The following is a 19,855-nucleotide window of genomic DNA, read 5'->3' on the forward strand; positions in this document are numbered from 1 at the left end:
ATGAGTGCTAAAAATTGTTCTTATGTGGGCACTTTCATAAAACTATATCTAATTGCAGTAATGGAGTGGACACAGCCAGTCAGGATTCCATTTGTTATCATGCTGTTTTACTTTAATTAACCTTACTGCCATTTAGCTGGTTGGCAATTGCGCAAAATTATCCCATGTAATTGGAAAAGGTCCCAATTCATCCATAGGGACTTGCATGTACTAAGAGTCTGCTGTAGAACCGAAGAGTGAAAGAACAAATCTTTCTTTTTATCTGCCTTTAGCAATAATTTCGCAGTTTATCCTGTTTCAGATTAAACACCCTAATCCTCATGCACAAGAATTTTGTTGTTTTCATGGCTTCAGACTTCAGATTCTGTTAGCAACATTTGTTTTTCATTAATTTATAATTTTATTTCCTCAGTTCTCTTGAGCACACCACCTAATTATAAGGTATCCTATCAGCAAAGTACAGCACCAAAAATGTTAAATTAGTTTTTGTTAAATGTAGTTTCAAAATTCACGTTTTTATGTGCAATTCTATATTGGTAAAAGTAACACCTTGTAACCATAAATGGGATTTATCTGACACTGTTACCTGTTGCTGGTGCACTTATTATTTGATATGCCACAGACTAAAAGACAGTACAAATATCAAGTATTGATAAGTTTAACCATGATCTGTTGTTCTTTGGCTTTCTGTTACTGAAATTGAGTTATACAACATGGAAACAGGCCATTTGGCCCACCATGTCCACACTAACCAGTGAGCACTCGTTCCTATTAATCCCATCCTCCAGTACTTAGCTCATAGCCTTCAATGCTTGGGCTGTTTACAGGATAATTTAGGCACCTCCTTAAATGCTGTAAGCAACTCTGTTTCTGCCTCTCTCTCTCTGGCAGTGCATGCCAAGTTCTCGTCACACTCCGGCTGAAAAGAACCCCCTCATATCCCAGCTAAACCACTTACCCCTTATCCTAAATCTTTGTCCTGTAGTTTTATTCACCTCTAAGGGGAAAAGATTCCTGCAGTCTATCCTGTCGATATCCCTCTGTGCCTCAATCATACCCTCCGTTAATCTCCGCTTGAGGGAAAAGAGACCTAGCTATTGCAGTCTCTCCTCATAACTAAAACGTTTCATCCCAGGCAATATCCTGGTGAATTTCCTCTGCATTCTCTCCCATACTATCTCATCCTACCTATAGCATGGTGACTATAACTGCACACAGTACACTAGCTGAGGTCTGACAAATGTTTTATAGAGCTTAACCTCTCTGCTCTTGTATTCGATGCGATGACTAACATAGGCTCGTTTCCATATGCCTTCTTGACCACTTTATCTATCTGCACTGTCACCTTCAAGGATCTTTGGACTTGCACACCAAGATCCCACTACTCCTCAATACTTGCCAGAACATTATCATTTTTGGTGTATATCCTAGCCTCATTAGTACTCCCAAAATGCACCATCTCACATTTATCAGGATTAAACTGCACCTGCCATTTTTCAGCCCATTTCACCATCAATATGTATTACAGCTTAAGACTACCCTTCAAACTTAGTGTCATCTGCAAACTTATTAATCATGCCTCCATCACATCCAAATCATTCATGTATGTTACAAATAGCAAGGATCCTTGTGGAACACTGCTTGTCATAGGCATCCAATCACAAAATCAACCTTCTACCATCACCCTCTGTCTCCCATTGCTGAGCCAGTTTTGGATCCAGTTTGCCAACTTGCCTTGGATCATATGGGCCCTAACCTATTGGGTTGGTCTCCCATGTGGGACCTCGTTGAAGGCCTTGCTGAAGTCCGTTTAAACCATATCTACTGCACTGCCCTCGTCAATACACTCTGTTACCTCGTCAAAAAAAATACAATCAGAATGGGCGGACAAGATTTTCCCTAGACAAAGCCATGCTAGCTATCTCTGATTTGCCCCTGACTTTACAAGTAATCATTAATCCTATCCCTCAGATTTTTTTCCAGTAACATTCCTCCTAATGTTAGGTTCAAAGGTCTGTAATTGCCAACTTTTCCCTGCCGCCCTTTTTGAAAAAGGGGCACCACATTTGCTATCCTTCAGACATCTGGTACTTCGCTTGTGGTCAAGGAAGATGCAAAAATCTCAGCCAGAGCTCCAGCAATTTCATCCTTTACCTCCCTTGTCCTAATGTTGGTTCATATTTAATCAGATTTCCTTTATTGGAATGCTTTTAGTTTCATTCGTAGGAAAATATTAGAAAGACTAGTTTACTGTAACTATAGGTAATAGGATCTTTCATAGATTTAGTGCAGTGGTACTTTTTAGTTGTCAGGTAATCATTATCAAAGTGTGAATCAATGTTAAAATAATGTAATTAAAAGTATTTATGGAACTTGGAAAGAAAACAACATTTTACTGGGGTGTCAATCAGAGGGTGTATTTTTTATGTTAAGGAAGTTTCAGAGAGTTTTTGGTTTTATCTGTTGTATGTGTATCTTGTAGCAAAGCCTGTAATTATCTTCAATTAAAATGCACATACAAATTCAACTAGTCAGTTAACATATACGAAGGGACATTTTACTAAGTAACCAATAAAGAGAGGTCTTTTGATTTTTAAACTGTAAACAAGCTTGGGTTACTTACTATTTCTTTTGGAAAAAGTGAATCAGTGAACAAGGACTACTGATCCACACTTTTAGATAATTTATAAATATTTTTAAAGACTACATGTCATTAATATATTTAAATGTTCTTACAGTAGACAGTGTTCGAAATTTTAAAATCTCTTTAGTACCTTTAAAAATACTAATTCAATTATTAATCTCTCCTATCAGAGACGTGGTCCACAGCGATCAGTAGATGTAATTGTTTCATCTGCATTCTTGTTGACTCTGTCTGTGGTATTTATTTGCTGTGCACAGGTAAGGTTATGCTTGACCACTTAATGTTTTGTTTTGGAACTATCACTAACTGTGCTCTTAAAAGGTTTAAGTGTCCAATCACTACCCATTCTCTTTATTTCATGCATTGTTCTCATTCTTCTGGGAAGGTATTAGTTACTGACACAACAGGTCAGGCAGCACCTGTGGAGGGAAATAAACAGTTGACGTTTTGGGTTGAGACCCTTCATCAGGAGTGGAAAGGAAGAGGGCAGAAGCCAGAATAAGAAGGTGGGGGGAGGGGGAGGAGCAGAGTAGGCAGGTGATAGGTGAGTCCAGGTGAGGGGGGAAGGTAGGAGGGTGGGGAGGGGGGATGAAAGGGAGTGTTGTGAGAAGCTGAGAGGTGATGGGTAGAAGCAGCAGGGGGCTGAAGGAGGAATCTAGTAGGAGAGGACAGTAGACCATGGAAAAAAGGGAAGGAGGTGGGGAATAAAAGGGCAGGTCATGAGGGTGGGGGATTGGAAAGAGGGGGCCACTGGGGGGGGGAGGGGGAAAAGAGGGGAGGGGTTACCGGAAGTTAGAGAAATCGATATTAAGGCTGTCAGGTTGGAGACTACCAAGGTGGAAAATGAGGTGTTGTTCCTCCAACAATATGAGGTGTTGTTCCCTCTTTGTTTTCTCTCATTTCTGTGGCCCCCTCCTTTCCCCTCCCTTGCCCTCATGACCTGCCCATCTATTCCCCACCTCCTTCCCTTTTTTTCCATGGTCTACTGCCTCTCTTAACGATTTCCTTCTATAGCCCTTTGCCTCTTCCACCCATCACCTCTCAGCTTCTTACATCACTCCCTTTGATCCCCCTCACCCACCCACCTACCTTCCCCGTCTCACACAGACTCCCATCACCTGCCAGCCTGTGCTCCTCCCCCTCCCCCGACCTTATTATTCTTGCTTCTGCCCTGTTCTTTTCCAGTCCTGATGAATGGTCTCGACCCGAAACATCGACTGTGTGGCGACTCACCGTCTAGTCGGGCGAACCGGCTCGGCAGTCGGGTCGCGCGGTGTCGGAGCGACGAGGCCCAAGATGGCGGCGGGCCTCGTCTTTCCGAGCGACGGGGAGAACCCGCGCGCGGGAAAGTCCTGATGACGTAGGACTTACGTCATTGCCGGTTTTTTTTGGGCGGGAGTTTTTCTCCCTTAAAGGGCCCGCACAAGGCGGGAAAATAAACCAGTTCTGTTTGGCAATCCTCCGAGTAGAGTCTTGTTTTATTCCGCGGTAGCAACCGCTACAACTGTTTATTTCCCTTCATAGATGCTACCTGACCTGCTGAGTTCCTCCAGCATTTTGTGTGCATTGCTCCAGATTCCAGCATTTGCAGAATCTCTTGTGTCTCCTTATTAGCTACTAAGTAAGCTATAGCTGAGACTGGTTGATCAAGGGGGAGTAATAGCTGGTTGATTCTATTGATACTCAGAAATAAGGAGCAAATTGGGGAACTTATTAGAATTTCAGTTATCTAGATCTTGACTAGGCAAGATACAGAGCAAGGCATTCTTCTGGATGAAGGGGAAGAATTGCTTGCTGTTTACAAATTGGCCAATGTGTTCCATACTATTCTGAATGTCGGTGGAAGGAAGTAGCTTGTTTTGCAATTGACTGCCAAAAACTGGCTGTCCTTAGCCCAGAGAATCAAGAAAAATGGAAAACTTGGGTTTCACTCAATTTCTATCTCAGTTTTCTTCCATATTCCAAATTTTCCAGATGCTGCACTGATTTGTTTAGCAGGATTGTCCCATTTGAAAGCTGCAGTGGCTACATCTTAAATACTTCTCTTTATCTAGAAATTTGATTTATTTCATCCTTTATTAGGCTTTAATACGTTTCCAACCACAAATGTAAGGTAACTAATTCAGATTTAACACTGTGATCCTTCTTAAAATGGGTTCTTCATTGGCCACCCTTTGCTCAGGTGTCGGATGTTCCCTTCTCTATAAAGACATACAGCATTTAAACGGGCCCTTTGGCCCACTGAGTTCATGTCAACCATCAATCACTCATTTGTACTAATCCTGCATTTAATCCCATGTTTTATTCTCCCCACCACCAACCCCCCCCCCCCCCCCCCAACTCTACTACTCACCTACGTACTAGGGCAATTTACAGTGGCCCTATCAACTTGTATGTCTTTGGGATGCGAGAGGAAACCGGGCACCTAAAAGAAACCCGCGTGATCACAGGGAGAACATACAAACTCCGCGCAGACAGCACGCAAGATCAGAACTGACCCCAGGTCTTTGGCACTGTGCAGCAGTGACTCTACCTTAAAACCTCCTTGGGGGAAAAAGTCCAACATTCCCATCAACTTGCATGAATCCTGAGCCAATGATCACTCAACATAGAGGAGAAATGTTTGGTGTGGGATTGAGAACGTTAAGTGCATGCTTTTGGGAGCCTGTAGAAACCTAAAGCAAATGTGAAAGGAATGCATTACCTCCTCAAATATCACCTGCCTACCCTGTCAATCTCTACCTGCAGTAAATAGGACAAAAGGAGGTTCTGCTCAAGGTAGTATTGCAAGAGACTCAGCCCTTGCACAGGCCTAAAGGTTCTTGCAGCCTTGTGAATCAGGGCAGAGACTGCAGTGTGGATAAGCAATCTGACCACAGCATTCTGATTGATGGGGCCATTTAAGCTGAGGCAGTGAAGAGAAATTTGGTGATAACAGGGGCCTAAGTAGTTAGCAGGGTAGATACCATTTTATGCAGCTGCAGCAGTGTGTTTGTGTGAGTGACCAGCTGTGATGTGGTATGGTTGTGAAGTGACCACAGTTGGGAACTAAATATACTTCTCTTTCAGGAAAGTGAGGCAAAATAGAAAATGAGATGGGAAATTTATGAGAGGATTTGGGGATATAGATTGGCTAAGAGAATGGGCAAAGACTTGTCAGAAGGAATATAATGCGTGTAAAAAAAGAAAAAGTGAATCATTCACTTTGGGAGAAAAAAAGCTAGAAAGGCAGAGTACTTTTAAAATGGTGAGAAATTGAAAGGTGTCGGTGTTCAGAGGGACCCGTGTCATTGTACACAAATCACTGAAAGTTAATCTGTATGTTCAGCAAATGACAGGAAGGCAAATAGTATGTTGGCTTTTATTGCAAGGGGGATTGAGCTCATGAGTGGAGCTGTACAAGTAGAGATTAACTGGATAGCATGTTTTTTTAACATAATCCTATTTGAAAGTACAAAATTCCAAGGGGCTTGACAGGATAGTTGTGGAATTGTACTTTCCACTTGCTGGGTGCCGAGGACCAAAGATCAGAGTCTCAAAATTAGAGGTTGCTGATTCAAGTCAGATGATTTTTTAAAAGAAGTTCTTCATGCAGAGGGTAATAAATTTTTGGAATTCACTACAAAAGTGGGCTGTAGTGGCTCAGTCAAGACCAAGAACAATAGACTTTTGGATACTAAGGAATATGGGTTAATGCAGGAATGTGGTGCCAAGGTCAAGGATCAACCATGATCTTATTGAATGGTGGATCAGGCACGGGATGCTGAATAACCTACTCCTAATTAATAAAATGGACCAGCAATGGAATGGGGAAGGACATAGCAAATGGAATATGATGTGGAAAAAATCTGAGGTTATTGGTAGAAGACAGTAGAAAGATAAGAGTGTTTTTTGATTTAATCCATTTTCTCTTTCTTTTTGTAGCTGCTTCATATCCATGAAACTTTTTTAGATTTTCACTACAACTGGGAGTTGGTGATCTGGTGTATCTCATTAACACTATATCTATTGAGATTTGTCATGCTTGGATCTGAGACAAATAACAAGTATAGCAATACCTCAATATTACTGACAGAGCAGGTAATCACTTCAATGTTTTTCTTTTGTTTTTTTATTTAAAAAATGAAATTGTGAATTCCTTACCATAAAAGCAAAATATTGTGAATGCTGCAAATTTGAAATAAAAGCAGAAAATCCTGGCAGTACCACAGGTTGGGCAGAGAGAAACACAGTTGTTGTTTCAGGTCAATGACATCTACTTCTCTCCTCTGAAGCTGACTAGTTTCCCATAATCCCCGATCTTTGCAATATTTATTTTTGCTGGCCTCCACCTTCAGGGGGCAGGGAATTCCAGATATTCACTACCCTCAGAAGAAATTTCTATGCACCTCAGTTTTAAGTAACCGGCTCCTTATTTTTTTAACTGGGTCCTTTTGTTGTGACTCTCCCACTAGTGGATTTACTGTTATATCAAACCAATCGCTTAAAATTAGATAGCCTTTTGGCAACAACTTGGGATATTGCAATGAATGTTATTTAAAAGACTTTGGTATATTTTTTCAGAATCTCGGTTAATACTGTAGGCCATTTATTATGAGCATTAGTTTGTGCTATCTGCATGCAACACTGTTTTCATGGTGAAAGATATTAAGATTAGTTAAAGGCATGCTATTTGAAACCTTATCTGTATTTCTTTTATTGTTACCAGTGGTAAAATTAGACTAAAGCTGTACATTGATTTTCTCCATTCAAATCATTTTAAAATGTGTTCTGTAGTTGTCTATTTGAATGGTATATGTCGACAAACTACAAACATCCTCTTTCAAAGAGGTGGGTTGAATATTTACTATCAATGGCTCTTCCCTTTCACTAGATTAATTTATACTTGAAGATGGAAAAGAAACCTAACAAAAAGGAAGAGCTCAACTTGGTGAATAATGTTTTGAAGCTTGCAACAAAGTTGCTGAAGGTATAAAGAAAGTACAGACTGTGTTTTGTGACTGAGAAGCATGTTAATTTTACCTTTACAATATATATATATATTGAATGTGGATAATTTGCTGCATGAAATATAAATTGATTTGATGGACCAGGTTCATTCTGGATCTAAGTTATTGCACATGATCCTGGCAACTGCTGGGGCTGATGTAGACAGCTGAGCTTTAGGTCAGGCAGCAAGATCTGGACAAAGAGGAAGCCTTAGGCAGGCTATTGCTGAGGCACTGTCCGCAGAATGAACCTGACAGGCTTGGGCAAAAAGCAGAGCTGGGGATGGAGTTTCTCCTTCAGTCAGAGGTGTTAAGGCTGTTAATAGTGTCTAATTATAACATTCAGAGCCATTTGGAAAAAGAAATTGCATAAAAAGCTTGGAAATAATTATATAGACTTAAGTAAATTAAGAAATCAAATGCAATGCTAAAATCTCAAGAACACTTACCTTTAAAGAATCAACAGCCTTGCACAATAAAATGGCCACTGTTCAAGGTCGCTTGTTTTGAGGGTCAGACCATTAACAATGCCATAAATGTTGGGAAAAAAAACTTAACAGTGTGCCTCATTAGGAGGACTGGCTGAGTTAGGAAGCAGAAAAGTAAAGTTGGAAAGAGCTTTGATATTTTATGGTATGAAATTAAGGTATAGCATCATCAATAATAGGATTGTGTAATTACAGCAATACCAATGGTACCTGATGAATGAACATTCAGTTTATGAGTTTTCACTATAATGTAATTAATTCTTTAGGATGCATTTCCTCAATTTACAGTGCCTTCCTCTATAATATTAGGTGAGATAGTTATAAATTTTATAGATACCCTTAATAATAATAATAATGATAATAATAAACTGATTTCCTTTGTAACATATTGATGTCATAAAATACTACAGTTTTCCTGAGGCAATTTATACCTAGTAAATGGCAAATGAAATCACAGGTGTGGCCTATGTCAATAAGATTGTTATCTATTTGATGTGCTTTGTTGACACATACGCTTAAATAGACCATAGCAAGCTAATATAATGGATTCCTTTTGAGATTATCAGTCCTTGTAATCAAACATAGTGTTTACACAGACTACTTTTTTTGTTTAGAAAGCTATCTGGAAGTATTTATTTAAGTATTAATAGTCAATAAAATATTTTATTGGTGTTTTATTAATTCAGGTAATATGTTGGTGTGTTTTTAAATGTTTAGGGCATTCTTCACTAAGATTCTTGAGTTCTGGGATACAACCACAGTTTATTGCATTGACATTAGTGGAAGATGCCTAGTTTATGAATTCAGTGTATGAATTTTTGCTTAATGCAACATTCTCCCAGAATGTGTACCTTTTGTAAAGCCCCCACCCCCGCCCCCATTACAGTTCTATAGGACATGTGCTATAGAATTGTACAGGGCTAAAATTATTGCCATTTTCATTCAAAAAACATGTAAAAACAAAAAATGCACAGTTAGTATGCAACTGCATTTTAAATACATAGACTGTAGGCAGGCAAGAATGTATTAATACAAATTTCTCCAAACTTTGTAACTCAATGACATCAAGCTTCATTTGTTCCTGGGAGAACCCAAGCTGATAGAATCCTGAGTCCAAGGCACTGGTGAGCTGAAGTAAGAACACAAGATAACAGAGTAGGGAGAGGAGGCACAAGGCATTGAACTGTGTTGAGTTTTGTCGTTCAAAGCAACATAGAGGATTGGATGTGCTTGGGAGGACATGAGACAACTAGAAATTGCTTGAAAACTTTGGTAAAGATATACTTTTGAAAATTGTTATATATTGGGATAATAATTTAGAAGTGGGGTAAAACCCATAATGCAGTGACAATCCTGATTTACTATTGGGCTGTCTGATCACCCAAGGAGATATACTAATCAATAATATAAGAAGTTGGCTTAAAGTGTAACGAAAGAGGACAGCAAGTAACAAGGAAATCTTAATAAAAGTAAGGCATGTAGTAGAAAGTAAATGCATAAAATGATGCAGTCAATGTGACAACAGGGTTTCAGTGGCATTGCTGGTGTCTTCCTATAATGCTTAAAAAGTGCATTTTTTCTTTAGGAGCTGGACACCCCTTTTAGATTATATGGACTGACAATGAATCCGCTGCTGTACAACATCACCCAGGTGGTAATCCTTTCAGCGGTGTCTGGTGTTATTAGTGACCTTTTGGGCTTTAACCTGAAGGTGAGTTTCCTGCATTGGATCTCATCCTTTCCTATGAATGTACTTTATTGTTAAAGTCAAAAAAAAGGTAAATGGCTTTAAAGATGTTTGAAGCAGAATTAGAAATGTTTATGCCTAAAAACAAGTGCCAAAATGAGACCTGTGAAGTTCCTGAGGAAAGCAGGTTTCATTGAATGCAGCTGTCAACTCTGGCTGTGCAGAAATCACAAACGGGAGATGGGGTCCTTAAATGTACACTACCCGGAGCAGACAGACACCAACAACACACTCTTCGGCTGGTGTGGAGAAGAAAGAAGCTGCAGGGAAGAGAGCTTGCAGATTAAGTTTAAACAGACGTAGAAGTCCTTATGTGAGATATGTGCCTTGAGGGAGCTCTTGTGCACCCAGAAGTTAGGTGATCCATCAGGTCCACTGAAAGATGAACCTTGTCGGAGCTGGCTAGCACAGTCTTCTCCAAGAGTAAGAAGCCCTGCATTGGGGCATGATGCTGGAGGAATTTCATGATCTTGTGAGGTATGTTGTGAGTTACATGCCACTACAAATACTGCCCTCGCCCACACTTAGCCAGGCACGCACACACCACTAACATTCTACCCTTCCACTCCCACAGTGAGGAGAATATTCCAAAAATAGGATTAGTGTAATCTGGGGGCCAATTGCATTTATGCTCGGCTGCTGCAGATGGGGAGTGCATTTGTGTGAGTAACCAGAGAAGTAGAGGATAACCCTAATCCCTTGGGATCCATCCCTCCAGGAAATGCATCTCAAAATATCCAATAATGCAAGCTCTCTTGGGATGAAGTTTGCTTCCTGGAAGCCTGGCATTCATCTTGAGGAAATTCTCCTTGCACTTTGAGAGAATAGAAACCTTTCTTGCCCCTAAAAGGAAGTCCAGGTTACTAAGTGGACCCTTTATTGGGCATAGTAGCTGCCCAATGCTGGCCGATCCCCCGACCCCAAAACCTACGATGCTGCTTGGTGCAGGCGCATGACTTAAGATCTTTCTGCAGAATATCAGATATCTCAGTGAATGCAGACTTAGGAAAACCTGAGCCTGCAAATACGTTATTCATCAGAGTGCTTCAGGTAGGATGTGGGAGTAGGCTTCACTTAGATTTGAGGTGATTTTATCCTCCTGTCCAGAACTCTCTGACGACAGCTCTCTGACCCACCCTGAGAAGTCAGCCTTGGCCATAAGATGAAATGTTGCCGGAATGTCACAATACAGGCATCCATGCAATGAGTATCTCAGCAGCTAACTGCTGGAGGAAAAATAATACTTGCTGTTAGTTGTTGCACACTGTGGACTTTGAGATGTATTTGAGCAGCCTGCAGTCAGATCTGAAGCTACCAGTCAGCTTCCTCAATGTCAGCAGAATATCCCTTTAAATAGATACAAATGAAACAAAGTAGACCAGTGTGCTCAGAGTTGTACTGTGACTGTTTCATGAAGGTTTTAAGATTGTACTTTTTGAATTATAATTTATATCAGTAAGTGAGGAAATGGGTTTGTGTGAACCGTGGCATTATTAAGTGCAAATGTGTTGTTGGTGAAGTGTCAGACTTGCTTCAGTGATTTGCACCCAGGACTGGTCCGACTTTGCAACTGGTATAATTTCAATGTAATATGATCTCCAGTGCAGCAGTCTCCAGGTAAAATTGAAATTGGATCCTGTAGCCCCACAAAAATATTAATATCGTGTGGTGTAATTTCTTGGCTGCTTTATCTCAGATTGTTTTTGAAATGTTGATTTATTTTTTGATGATTTATCATCTAATTTCTGTAATGCTATTAATCATTTAAACAGCTTCCTGTCAAAATATGTTTTAAATTGTTGATTTGTCTTCTCATTAGGATTTGGGGTTTATGTTCAAGTAATGCAAGGTCTCCTCTTCAAGATAAGACCATTTAGTCAGTAATCGTTAATTTAGTCAGTAATACCTACCAGATGATATAGATCAACAACATGTGTAAATAATTTTTAATTCTTTCATGGGTGGAATTATGTTTATATCTTATAGGAATGATTCGTGCCCATAAAGTATTTGATTGCCATGAACTCTATCTTCTATGCTAAGGTTTCAGTATTTAAACAGCCCTTGTGTAAAGCAGCCTCTGTTCACAGCTGGTAACTACCAAATCATTGCAATGATTGACATTTGCATTTACCTGGCATCTGAGTAGACTCAATTACTGGACCAATATGATGTAATAAATGTGAAAGATGGGACTGTTTCCCTTAAATAGAATGCAATGCTGAAATCCAGGAAGGATTTTTTATGGGCTGATTCGGAGCCCAGTGTATTTCAACCAGTTGGTGTGGTATTAGAAGTTGATTTGTGTTTTTTTTGGTTCCTTTTCCAGGCAGATTTTGTTTTTAGGGAACTATCATAAATTGATGAGTATGAGTTTACATCAGGTATATGAGATAGCTATAGAGGAAAGAAAGCAAAGTGATCATCAGCAGTGGGCATTGGTCAGTTCTAAGAGATTTGAATTTAATGTACAGGTGATACCATTAGTAAGATCCCATTTACACCACACTAATGACTCTAATGTTAAGCTTGCTAACACATGAATTTCCATAGTATAAACCTAATGAACAAGTCAACTGAGAACATGGTGCACTGGTTTATTGTTGCTAATGTTAGAATTCTATCCAACAATGTAATAAACAAAAACAAGAACCATGGAGAAAGAAGTTGACTATTATAAATGCTGTAAAATGCTGCAGATAAGTTGAAGCTTTGAGGCACTATTACCATGGTACAACTTTACACACATGAAGGAAATGATGTTATTGAGCATTAGAGAAATTTGGACCATGGCAGAAGTTGGTAAAGTAAATTTAAAAACATTTGTTTTGTTTTTCAAACAGCTCTGGAAGATAAAGTCCTGATATGGTGTAAATATCTTTGAAACACATCAACCCAGGGAAATCAGGCACCTGTCTCCACAGCTGATTATTTCCACTTCTGACATATGGAATTGCTTACATTTGGAAAAAATAGTGCAATTTATATTTTATTTTTGTTATGCGTTTCACCTTTTTAATGTTGTGTTTCACTGTTTTTGCACTTATTTTAGTTATCAAATTATTTTGATTTATAAGTATTACTCTGGTCAATTTTTATTAAGTATGTAGCAGATAAAAACTACTTTTGATATATTCTCTTTACAGCAATAAAGCTTTATGCCTCCCTCATTGGAAGGTGTTTTGATAGAAGCAACTTTAAAACTAGCAAGAAACATATTTATTCAATGGACTGTTATCACAGCTGCCAGTCGTGCAGCTACACTTCTAATGGGTGTTTTAGTATGGAAGTGATATCTTGTTAGCTATGAGATCACTAGTGATATTTGTTTATTCTAATTTAGATAGCGATGTATGTCTGATAATGATGAAGTGCATTTTGATAAAGTGAAAGAATGTATTATCGCAGATTTAAGGACATAACAATCTGTTAAGCTAAAAGTGGTGGTACTTCCATTGTATGCCTTTGGATACATTGAAATCTTCTGGTTTCAGTGCAGTATATTCAGTTTGGCATATTTGAGAAGGTAAAAGTAGTGTGTATGCAAAGTAATGACAACAATTACAAAGCAAACATTTTGTCTGGTAAACGATGTTAAGCTGATTTATGGTTGGATTTTAGAATTGATATCAGGGTTGCTTTCCAACAGGAGGTTTAACTGGCATTTGCCTTTGAAGGAATAAATATTCTGTGACTGACAAATGAGAAAAGTTCTCCGTAATTGTATCTGAAATTTATCACTTCCTATTTGCTTGTATATTGTTTATTTCTATTATGCTGATACTTTTATGACAAGGTCTAAATAGGAACCAGTTAACAATTCAAGTTGTGTAATTGATATTTTATATTCAATGCAAGTTAATGCATGTATTGGAACTGAATTTGCATTTTTCCAATCAAAATTATTTTTTGTGTAATCTTTATGAAAATGAAGAATTGATATGTATTGAACTGAAGAATATTTTTGTGCTATTTGTGGAATAAATACAAGGTTCCAGAGCACCATTCGCACTATTCCCTCCTCCACTATTCTCCTCTGTGTTGTCTTACTGAGCTGTTAGGGTCAGGTGTGCCTTTGGGAACATGCATACTACTTACTTACTACTTATTAATGGAATTGTTTCATTACATTTTTAATAACCAAGTACTCTGTCCATGAACTTGTTAGATATTGATATGTGTCATGTGAAGAGATCTGGAAAAATATTCTGTCATGATGGCCTTGTGATTTCAAAAATCCAAGTTAATTCTGCCAATTATTTATATACAGTAAGAAGTTTCAAAATGTGGTAATACAGAATGGTTCTTAGACTTCTACCCTGTATCACACAGGCCTTCATCATTCTTTCTCACTGAGATCCTATCATTCTGAAATACTTGAATAGACACAAATTAAGGGAATTCCAGATCAGTAGATCTTGGCAGCTTAAGATAATGGTTGCTGTTGAGGGGGTGAAAGGATTAGGAAAATTGCAAGAACATAGAAGAAGCTAGAGCACAGGCAGAGTGGAGACAGGAGAATTGGATTTGTAGGTCTGGAGCAAAGGCAAGATCATGAAGAAATTTTAAAGATGGCTAAAATATTAAACCTGAGAACTGGGAATTGCTGTGGGCAGTAGATATTAGAAGTAAGTGGGATTTTTGTGGCTTTACGTGTTTATTGGGGGCAGAGTTCTGGGAAATATGAAACAGATTTGGATAATCTGAAGTTGATGAAGTGTGCAGAATGGAAGGTCAATATTATGACAAAAACTACTGTATCTGAAACTCATAGGTCGCCTATTGGGGACAAGGAAATGTGAGGATACTGTTGAGTTATTAACAACTTATAGAAGCTGATTCCATGGAACTAATTTTGATATAACAGTGTTTTGGCTGGGGAGCAATAGAAATACCACCACTTACAAGGTCACTTCCAAGATGCACATCATTCTCACTTAGAAATAAGTACTTAATTGTTGTTGGGTTAAAATCCTGGAACACAATGACTATCTATATATACAACCCACTGCAATCTGAGTACCTTTGTGGTGAAGGTACTCCTACAATACTGTTGGATACAGAATTCCAGAATTTAGACTCAGTAACGATGGAGTACCTGCGATATATTTCCAATTCAGGATGGTGTGTTTACTGACTTTGTCCTCCTTGCTCGTGGGTTTGGGAGGTGCAGTTGGAAATATGTCGGTATCCAGTCTGCATTTCCTTTTCATTTGTGAACTGTGAATCATGAAGTGGAAGCCCAAAATATTGCTTGACTGTATCCAAGAATTTTCTCTGATGTATATTATGTACAAGCCTGTGACAATGCATCTTTAGAAGGAGTCTGCTTTTAAGCTCTTACAGATATGCTGGATTTCTTTTCAATGCCATTCTTTCATGCAGCAGTGTAAGCTGTTTGATCTCTTTCTAGGATCTTGCATATTCTTATTTTTAATTGTTTCATCTTTAGCAGCTCTGCTTTTAGCTTCTTAAATCCTAGTGCTCTGGGATTCCCTCACTACATCGAGCTGCTTCTTCATTAGGATGCTTTTTAAAACCCACGTCTTTGACTAAACTTTGTCAATCTTTTCTAGCCTGCGGGTTGATGTTGCATTTTGTTTAATATTACTTCTGTTAAGTATTATAGGATATTTAACTATATTAAAGGCAATGCAAACATGCAAGATATTGCAAAAAGGCAAAGGATAGTTGCTGGACCAAGGAAACTGGATTTAAATGAGGCCAATGAACACTTCTGGGGAACCTTGTTAATTAATTCCATGAACAGTATGAAGCCAGCTGTGCCTTATCAAACAAGCAATTAGTATGCTCAGATGGTGAATTGGAGTGCCTTTCCATTGATGGCAGCTCCTTTTGAAATGCTTTGGGCTGAAGATATCTAGTCAGTCAAGCCTGCAAAAGGCTCAGCAAAGATTGCCCTACAGAAGTCTTAATCAGCAGGAGGAGGAGAAATTGGATATTGGCTGAGGGACAGCAATGGGTAAGGAGTGGGAACATAAGTCCAGTTTCAAATTATTTTATTTTTTTTTGGTATGCTCTGTCATCTGCTAGTCACAATTCACACCTACAAGTGATATGGCTCTAATGGCTAATGTCTACATTGTCAGACATGTTGGTGTCCAGTCTCTATACCCTTGTTCATTTGTGAACTGTGAATAAATGTGGAGACCCAAATAATTGCTTAACTGAATCCACTGAAGTGCAAGATTCTACACTGATATATGTTATGCGCAATCCTGTGGCAGTGTATCCTCAGAAATCTCTGCTCCAGAGTCTACAGCATGCTGTGGTACTTGACTCTTGTGAAAAGATGTATTTTGGTACAGATCTGGTAGAAATATTATTTAAATTCATGTGCAAGTTGTGAACACTGTAGCTGATGCCAGCACACTGTCCTTCCCTAATTGCCCTAAAAAGTGGTTGTGAGCTGGTCTTGAAGCTTTGCAGTCCTTACAGTGAAATTGAGGCATAAGAGACAGTATTTAGTGTGTGAGGAATTGTGATTATTTTTTGTATATGTGGGATGATGTGTGACTTGGACTAACAAGTACTGTTGATGAAACCTCGGCAAGTTGCCTTGTTATATTTTGTAGATAATACTTGCTGCAGCTGAGATGTATTAGTGTTGTAGAAAGAAAATGTTTAGAGGACTGAATGCCAGTTAATAGGCTGCTTTCTCCTGGATAGTGTTGATGTTGAGGCAGTTGTTGTAGAGAGGAAGATCGGGATGCTGTAGCGTTATTTGCAGTGAAAGTTCCCGCTTACTGGCAGGATGGTAAAAATGAGTCAGCACACATCAAAGGCTAAGACATGCAACCTGCCAAAATGGTGACCATCCTCTTGTAATTAAATTGTTTTCAATATTATTACCTTGCTGTGATAGAACTGGGCAATCATACATACAGCAGTTTATATGGTGTGAGCTGATAACCATGTAAGGGCAATTTGGGATAATCCTAAAAAACGTTCTGGCAGAGAGAAGTCTGATCAATGAATTTTAAAGAAAATCTTCAGTCATCACAGTTTTGTGTTCCCTCTGTTGATGTTTTTTTAAAAAAGAAAACTGAGTTACTGACCCATTAGCTTGACATTAATGATTGGAAAAATTCTGGAATCCAATAATAATGGATATCATATCAACATGGTTTTCTTTATATTCAATCAAGGGATGTAGGCTTTACTGGCTTTGGGAAGGTGGTGGCAAGCTGCCTTCTTGAACCATTGCAGTCCTTAAGGTGTGGTGTTAGGGAGAGACTTCTGGGATTTTGACCCAGCAATTGTGAAGGAGTGGTGATACATTTCCAAGTCAAGATGGTGTGTGATCTCGAGGGTAACTCCAGGTGGTGGTGGAAGACAATCCACCTTTGCAAGTTTATGAAAGAGAAATAATCTTTGCCTAATTGATTAGAATTCTTTGAGAATCTATCTAGGAAAGGAGATGAAGGGGGATCAGTAGACATACGTTTGGATTTTCAGAAGGTTTTTGAAAAGATCCCACACCCACACTGAAGACTGATTACTGTTAGATTGCTTGGATTTGGGGTAATGTGCTGGCATAGACTGAGAGAGGTTACAGATAGAGGACAAAGAGTTAGAATTAACAAGTCTTTCTCAGGTTAGTAGACAGGTTAGTGTCTGGTGGGTAACATAGGGATTGATGCTAGGGCTCCAACTATTCAAAATCAGTATCAACAATTTGGCCGTGACCAAACTAAATATTTGAGTTTGTTAGTGGCATAAAACCATGTGGGAGTGTGAATGGTGACAAGAGGTTTCCAGGGGATATAGATAAGCTCAGTGACTGAGCAAATAACATGGCAGATGGAGCACAATGTAGAAATAATATGAGGTAATCTACTTTGATAGAAGAAACAAAAGAGCTGAGTAGAGAGACTAGGAACTGTTGATGAAGACACAAGAGACTGCAGATGCTGGAATCGGGAGCAACACAAGATGCTGGAGGAACTTGGGTCTGGCAGCATCTACAGAGGGAAATGGACAGTCGATGTTCTGGGTCGAGACTCTTCATCTGAACCGAAAGGTAGAGGGGCCAGTACAAAAGGGGGGAGCAAGGGCTAGCAAGTGATTGGTGGATCCAGATGAGGAGGGGTGATAGGCAGATGGAGGAAGGGAGAGTGGAAATAGTGACAGAAGCTGGGAGACGATAGGTGGAGGTGACAGAGTTGCAGATGATGGAATCTGATGGGAAAGGAAGGAAGGAAGGTGGGGCATGGAACCAAATAACTGAGATGGGGTGGGCAGTTAGGACCAGTAGGGGGAGGGGACCCAGTGGAAGGAGTATGTGGGTGATGAGCAGATGGGAGAGGAAAGAAATGGGGGGAATTGTTGATGTTCAAAGTGTCCTTGTGCAAATTCACATTATCATTTATTGCACTTGCAAGTTAGTCTTGAAGCAACTGGAATGTTTGCCTTTATTGGATGAGGTACTGACTACAAGCATAGATATCTTACCAAAATGATCTAGGGTATAGTGAGTTGAATGATGGAGTAGGCTTGAGGAGCTGAATTGCCTAGTCCTGCTATTTAGATAACTTGCCTCCTATCACCCCAAAGCCTTTTCACCACATATAGGGCACAGGTCAAGAGTGTGATGGAATAGTCTCCACTTGCTAGGATGAGTGTAGCACCAACAACACTTAATACGATTTAGGGCAAAGTAGCCTGCTTGATTGGTAGCCCATCCACCATCCTAAATATTGATTTTCCAGAGCACTGGAACACACTGGCTGCGGAATGTAACATCTGCAAAATATATAACAATTATTTGCTTAGTTGCTCCAACAGCACCTCCTAAACTTGTGGCTGTACCACCAAAGATGGGGAGCAGCAGGTGCATGGGAACACTACCACCTGCAGGCTTCCTCCAAGGCACACACCATCAAGGCTTGGAAATCTCCTATCAGTTCTTCATCAGCACTGGGTCTAAAAATGTAGCCAGAAGAAGTCCAGTGGTTCAAGAAGCAGCACACCATTTTGGGCGATGAGAGATAGGCAATAAGTGCTGGTAATAGATAATTAGGGCAATGGATCATGAAAAATTGTGTTTGGCAATGTGATAAAACTTAGCAAAGTAATTAGTGATGAAGACAGTTATGTTTCAGGATAACAAAGATGATGAAATGGGCAAAAGCAAAGTAGACAATTCAATATATAGAACAGTGAAGTTGTATGGTGGTGACCTGAGAGGTATTAACACAGACGAAGCTTTCTGTTGGCTAACTAGAACATATAGACTGAAAATCATTGGCCAAACATGCAGAGGGCAGGTGGGACATTTTACATTCAGAGGGCTGTCAGGATCTGAAATGTCTGAGCTGAAAAGATGGTGGAAGTTGATTCCACAAATTCGATTTGAGGATAAGGAATTAAAGGTTTATGGGCATAAAGATGGTATGTGGGGTTAAACATAATCCTCTTACAGATACAAATGGCCTCCTTTCTGTGAGGTCAGCTTTTATGACTAATGGTGTTACTTGCCAGTAGCTTTAATATCATCTGAAAATAATGGTCAGGTCACATGTATCTGTTTACCTTCAACACAGTACCAAAGGGAAAAATCAACCAGCACAAATAGGGTCAAAACAACATGTGAGGTCCTGGTATACTGGAGGAGAGACAAACGTTACAGTGAGAAAGACATCACTTTCAGATCTCAACAGCTGTCTACAAATGTATCCATCAATAAGAAATTTGTAACCATATAGTGTATTTGTTTCCAAAAGTAATGACTGCAACAACTTTATTGCACTTTTTCCATTCTTCAACACAAATGATATACTTACAGAAGTGTATGAAGATTCAGGGCTTTCTCCTCTAATGTTATTGTGCTCCTCCATTAGTTTAGTTTTGTATTACTCCGATAAGAACACTTTCATTTTAATATTGTGAACTGTTTGAAGATATTTAGATATCTTTCTATCCTGGCTTTATTGCAGTTAACAGGTAATTTGCTACTATAACTCTT

The 19,855-nt window shown here is 39.2% G+C and overlaps 1 protein-coding gene across 10 annotated transcripts in view; it reads left to right on the forward strand.

Moving 5' to 3' along the window:
* LOC127580505 (protein PHTF2-like) overlaps positions 1-13,867 on the forward strand; it is an 88,402-nt gene extending 74,535 nt beyond the window's left edge. For 8 of the 10 annotated variants that reach the window (XM_052034073.1, XM_052034074.1, XM_052034075.1 and 5 more), the window contains 5 exons: positions 2,815-2,901; positions 6,569-6,724; positions 7,518-7,613; positions 9,706-9,831; positions 12,711-13,859. In XM_052034073.1, coding sequence (XP_051890033.1) covers positions 2,815-2,901; positions 6,569-6,724; positions 7,518-7,613; positions 9,706-9,831; positions 12,711-12,731 — 486 coding nt within the window. In that variant the 3' untranslated portion in view covers positions 12,732-13,859. Of the gene's footprint in view, positions 1-2,814; positions 2,902-6,568; positions 6,725-7,517; positions 7,614-9,705; positions 9,832-12,710 lie in introns of all 10 variants that reach the window. The other 2 variants (XM_052034078.1, XM_052034079.1) reach the window with 2 other exon arrangements.
* Positions 13,868-19,855: the final 5,988 nt, after the last annotated feature.

Source organism: Pristis pectinata, chromosome 19 (assembly GCF_009764475.1).
Source record: "Pristis pectinata isolate sPriPec2 chromosome 19, sPriPec2.1.pri, whole genome shotgun sequence".
Taxonomy (NCBI): domain Eukaryota; kingdom Metazoa; phylum Chordata; class Chondrichthyes; order Rhinopristiformes; family Pristidae; genus Pristis; species Pristis pectinata.